The sequence below is a fragment of the Anastrepha ludens genome, chromosome 2 (assembly GCF_028408465.1).
Source record: "Anastrepha ludens isolate Willacy chromosome 2, idAnaLude1.1, whole genome shotgun sequence".
NCBI classification, from domain to species: domain Eukaryota; kingdom Metazoa; phylum Arthropoda; class Insecta; order Diptera; family Tephritidae; genus Anastrepha; species Anastrepha ludens.
The window spans coordinates 169742653-169748843 of NC_071498.1; the positions used below are offsets into that span (position 1 = coordinate 169742653).

The 6191-nt window shown below is 39.9% G+C and overlaps 1 protein-coding gene across 1 annotated transcript in view; it reads right to left on the reverse strand.

Moving 5' to 3' along the window:
- LOC128855833 (fatty-acid amide hydrolase 2) overlaps positions 1-5894 on the reverse strand; it is an 86960-nt gene extending 81066 nt beyond the window's left edge. Inside the window, exons 1-2 of the mRNA XM_054091036.1 lie at positions 5107-5894; positions 4825-4885 (exon numbers count right to left, since the gene is read on the reverse strand). Coding sequence (XP_053947011.1) covers positions 4825-4885; position 5107 — 62 coding nt within the window. The 5' untranslated portion in view covers positions 5108-5894. The remainder of the gene's footprint in view (positions 1-4824; positions 4886-5106) is intronic.
- Between the last annotated feature and the right edge of the window lie 297 nt (positions 5895-6191).

Genomic DNA, 6191 nt, shown 5'->3' on the forward strand with positions numbered 1-6191 from the left:
CTTAACCCCCTTTTTGGCAGAAATGAAGAGATATAACATTTTTCGTGTCTTTAGAAGTGTTAACTTAGATTTTGTCGTTTTGTTTACTAAAAATTTCTTCAACAGTGAACATTTTTTCATCTGTGAAAAGAATATTTTCATGGCCGTTGACCTCGTCCCGCCAAAGAAGTTGCTTGCATCTGTCGAATTGTTTTCAAACGCGTTGTCAAAAGATAACCAGTTGAGCGACGGAAGGACGGAATACTTTCAAGTGGAGATCATCTTCAATTAGTCTTCACATGGATCTGGTCGGTATATTCACTTCACTGGATAGGATTTTCTGGTTTCTAAGGGGATTTCTGTGAATTCTTTCTCGAACCGCTTTTATGGCTGCACTGGTTCGAACCACGCGAGGACGAGCGCTTCTTTTTCTGTCTGTCACTTTAGACGTTTGGAAAAAACGATTGATCGTGCGGTAAGCAAACATTTTCGAAATATTAAGTTTTTTCAGCGACTCGTTAATCTCACTTTCGGAACTAACGGAACTTTTTTCTGCCAATTTGTTATCGCCGTATGCGTTGTAAAATTTGTGGCAAGATTACGTCGTTTGGAGAAACGCCTTCGCACTTTTCGTGTTTTGTAATTCCTTAGCGAAAAAATGTCGTGGTAAACAGACCGCCAGCCTATTTACGGCTATTCTGGGAGCCGCAGTCGGCCTCCTCCAAACAATCTTATTTTTCCAGTAACTCTCTTCTGGTGCTTGGAACACCAGCATTGACACGCAAGGGGCTCACTCGCCGCCGGGCTCACTTGTTCTATATGAACAAGGACTCTGGTGTAGCTCCTAGCACTTATGCCAACCTCCACTTCAAGTATGTTAAAGAAGCTCAGAAAAGTCCTCATCCGCCTCCAACCACGGTGTTCCACCTTTGAGTTTACATTAGCCCCACCGTTGAGTTCAGCAGGAAGGCCAGAGAGCTCATCTTACGAGTATATACATATATATATAATTGGCGCGTACACCCTCTTTGGGTGTTTGGCCGAGCTCCTCCTCCTATTTGTGGTGTGCGTCTTGATGTTGTTCCACAAAATGGAGGGACCTACAGTTTCAAGGCGACTCCGACCGGCAGATATTTTTATAAGGAGCTTTTTCATGGCAGAAATACACTCGGAGGTTTGCCATTGCCTGCCGAGAGGCGAGAAAAATGATTTTCTTAACTTTGGTGTTTCACCGAGATTCGAACCAACGTTCTCTCTGTGAATTCCGAATGGTAATCACGCACCAACTTATTCGGCTACGGCGGCCACGAGTAGCACTGTATTATTCCATCCGCGTAAAACTTCTGGATTTTCGAAACAAAAAACTGACTAAAGCACAAACATTTATTGAATTCATTAGGAGTGGCCTACATAAAGAAATAATCGTTTAGGAATACAAGTTCAGTGCGTGATGTACTCGACAGGGCTAAGCCATATTCATTGGGATACCCTTACCATCTTTCTAAACTCCCGACCCCCGAATACGGCTATCGGGGTCCAATTACCACCTACTGCAGAAGAACTTCAGCTTCAGCAGAACGGCGCAAGTTTGGCCCTATTGCATTCTGGATATTGTAGTAGGTTAAACCTGACTTATGACTGAGCATATGTCTCAGGATATTAAGACACACCACACGATACTAACCATCTCTTCACAACCTGTCGAAAGCGCACTTTTTTCGGGGTCTACTGTTAGATGAGTTAGACGAAGACGACTGGTGAGTCCGTCGCACAGACAGTAAGTAGTAAGCTGTTACAAAAAGAACAACAACAAGGTCAGTGCGCACCCACAGTTTATGCCGCACTTTCTTTTCACCAATTCTGGCCACATCAAATGGACGGCTTCCTTAGATTTCATCAATGGCTGACAATAGAGAACCAGTCGTTTGGTAGCCGATTAAAGCTCCTAATATTCATAATATACCCTTCTAATCCTACCAAACACGGTGCAACACCTTCCTTGGGTCAATTCCGGCTTTACTATCAGCTTCAGCTCTTTTACGACACGATTTTTTTCAATCTTTTATTGTCTATTCGTAGGTAGTCGAAGCGCATTCTTAAAGATAGTGGCAATAGACCAACAACACTGTTCTGTGAGGTTTGATTGTCAAAGCAAAGTATTGAGAAACTAGAAAACAAATAATAAATTCGCCTTGTTTCATTCTGAGCTGACAGCCCCATGGGTGCGTCGAAAGAAAAAAAACAACTCAGCTGATTTACCAACATCGCCTTTAATAGATTCGCCTTGTAGGTAGCCATTACTCATCACCAGTAATAATTTGCTTCAAAAATTGCTTTATTTCGCTCACTTAAAATTGCCTAATTTCGATCTTAGGACCTGAAAACTCATTCCATTAAATTTCTCACTGCTAATTCATGCGCCACCCAAGCAATGAGTTCAGCTTTTTTAAATTCTGCAAAACACTTTGCTCCCTAACAAAGTCTGGACTCAGGTGCTGCTGAGATACTCATCTACATTTTTTTTTTAATAATTTTATTGATCTTTTTAAAGATTGCACCAGATTGGGTAGAGTTTGCAAAAATGTGAGTACTAAAATTGGCATCAAAATCAAATGAAAAAAAATGCTTTTTATTCTCTACACTGCACCACGTCCGTAAAGCTTAGACAATTTTTTGCAAGCTCACGCCGCATTTATCTTTTATTGCAAATAATAAAAAAGAAAGAAAATGTGAAGAATATGCTCACAATTTTTTATCAAGAATAATAGAAGATTACGTAGATTAAAGTGGAAAAATGAGCGCAACTTTGGCGTGTCGTAAATCAAGGCACATTCAACAAGGTTTGAATCAACAAGATAGTGACGAATGTGCCTTGATTTATAGTACGCCAAGTACTTTCCGCATTTCTCTCTTTTTGAGTGGCGACTGAAATGTCAATGCTTAACTCTTTACAATTCGTAGTTTAAATTTTTTTTATTTACTTATTGGATAATTTTTTAATTACTAATTACGATCTAGGTAAGTCTAGAACTACGCCATGCCAACAATTTCTTCCACTATTGGATCTGAACCCCAATAGATTTATTGATGAGCGTTAGGATTTATCTGCTTCAGACTACTTGCAAAACTTTGTAGCAAAACCACCGTAGCCGATTGGGTTGGTGTGCGGCTACCATCCGGTAGTGCCCAGGTGCGAAAAGCCGGGCATGAAACATCAAATGATAGAAAAAGTTGTGGTCGCACTCCGTCAGGCAATGGCAAACCATGAAGAATCTCCTCATAAAAAAACTGCCTTCCTAATCTCTCTAGCGCATTTTAGGCTGAAATTGTAGCCATTAGTGGGGTAACTATCTGGCACTCCGATAAGGGTCACAGGGCAGAGTGGCATGCCAAGGCAGACAAATTAGGGAGAGAGGGCACTACCACTCGCCTGCCACTTTTAGATATACCTTTCTCAACCTACAAACTGCGTGATACACAAATAGCATGGTCACTTCAGAATGGGACATCAAGCGTTCAAAGGTACTACTTAATCGGTCAAGGAAAGACGTGCCTACATTAGTTGCTTTGACCACAGGGCACTGTCTCCTAGGTCGACATGCTTAAAGATTGAATGTACCTCATTTCGACTATTGCAGAGGCAGTAAGAATGAGGAGGAGGAAGAGTTGATCAGACATCTTCTCTGTTACTGTCACGCGTGGCATGCCACTCGGTTTAGAAACTTTGGCTCATCGTTCTAGAACGATACTGATGATCTTAGGGATATATGTAAGTGTCAGCCAGATCAATGGGTTTGCACTTAAAATAAAATGTTTTAACGTGGAGTAGCAGATAAACTGCTACTGTGGAATCACAATGGATCGACAACTATCTAAGTGAGTTGTTGAGAGACCAACTGCCACTTCTACCTACCTACCTACCTACCTACCTGAACCATTTGCCTTTCTGAGGCAGCTTAAAACTATAGGTTTTTAAAGAATCTCAGCTGTTATGTCTTTTTCTACTGGTTTTTACAAGTGATGGAAAATTTTGCATTTCTTAACTTTTTTGTTGTTCCAAGACTTTGGGTGAAAGTTGTCGCTTGTGCTCCTGATTTGGGGTGATGTCTGGTAATGGATGATCTTGAAGACGAACACAGCTACTAACTAAATATATATATCACATATTCTTTGTGTCAAGTTCCTGAGTAAATTATCTCGGAAAAGCATTCCGCCTTCTAATGATTTCCGCTCATTTCACATTTATACATACACATACACGTTCAATCAGTGAGTGGTCAGACGGCAACGAAGTAACTTTGGCGACGACTGTTTTGATTTTTTTCGTATATCTTAAACACAAGCTCAGTTTTTTCGTAGCAAACCCGCTGCCGTGGCCCCGTGGACCAATTTTTTTTTTAATTCGCTGAGAGCCGGTTAACGGTCTGATATGGGAATTTTTCCCACCATGAATTCAAATGACAAGACAATCAGCTGTCTATGAAACGTGTAAATTGAATCTTCGCTCACAACTTTGTATGCTTCTCTTTTTTAAAGAGTACATCACACAATTCTCCGGAATTTAGTTGTTTGCTAATTCTTGTTAGATTTTTACGCAGCACAACAAATGATTGGTTACAAAAATGGGCGCGTATATTGAAAAGATGATCCAATATATACATGCATGCATACATACATATGTACATGCATGTATGTATGTATATCTATAATGCACAAAGTAGTTCATAAAGAAATACATAACTTATTAAAATAAACATAACTTGATAAAATGTTAAACTTAAATACAAACGAATAAGTATGTAAATATGTAGGTATATGTATATGTAAAACAAAAATTTTACTTACAAAAATAAAACCTCACTCAGATGTTGCCTGGCGAATGTCACAATCGATTTTATCAGATGCACTGCAGGTCCAATGTAATATTTTTTTAGAGTATTTGTTGTATGTAAAAGATGTAAATTAGCGATTTTTTAATAAATCAAATGCAGGAAAACAAACAACGAACAGCATACATATGTATGTATGTGTGTGTGTACAAATGTAAATGAAACACGAACATCCAAAGAAACCAAAAATAAAATCAGAGAATTATTGATAAGCAGAATTTTAGTGAATAAGACTTACTTTTTCTTTTTCTCTATTCCACTTTCTGGCCCAACAACTACACAAATGAATGCAATGAGAAATCACCGTAATAATTTTACGACGCGTCTTAAAAGATTATACGAAATAATACATCGAACACATCAAACACCCACTGACGACATTCGTTGCCGAAAGCGAAATGAATCTGCAATAAAAATTGCTTTGGAAAATTCATCTATCTAAGCCGCTGCACTAGCAGAGGCATCAGTGAAATCGCGCAACCAAACACCGAACACCGAACGTAGCAACGCTGCCGATGAATGACAGCGCAGTTATTACTAGTTCATGCAGTATAAACAAAGGCAACTACCGGCAAATGAAAACAACAACAACGGCCAGCAACGAAGTGTTAGGTGTAGGTTTTACTGTTTACATTTTGTGTATTTATTTTCGTTTCAATGCTCAGATGTCAATGTTGGTGAATTGCGTTGAACGCCCGCTCGGTGCCACCAGTGCCGCACTTTCAATTCAATACACAACAGCAGACCGCTGACACCGAACAAACCGAGCGTCAAAGCCGACGCCAACCGCAACTGCTATATCAATAATGTGTTTGTTTGATTGTTGTTGCGAACGTTTATGCGTTTGAGTGATGACAAGCCAAGAGTGCGCAGTGGTGGTGGTGTTAATGGGTGAGGTTACAGTGTTGTTGATTTACAAGTGGCACGGAAAACAACAATGCAGCGCGCGAAATGACGACGCCAACGTGAACGTCATAGGCTGCAGGGAGAGCGCAAATTTTCGCATTGCATTGTTACCTTGTGGAAACCAGGGGTACCAATGTTGAATGTAACTTATTTTGACACTACTTTGGTTGTAAAGGGTGAACAATTTAGAGGCATCGGATTTTAAATTGAAATAAAACAAGGAAAAATCAAATTAATTGGGCAATCTTTCTTAGTTCTGTGTAGAACCATTTATGACATTTACTTTTTAAACGGAATCCCTTTCAAATGTTGACCGCAACTGCGCCGTAATTCGGTCATCCATCCGTAAACGCCAATTTTGTATGACTCGCTGGAGGACTTCGGATGGTATCTCGTGAATAACTTTACTAATGTTGG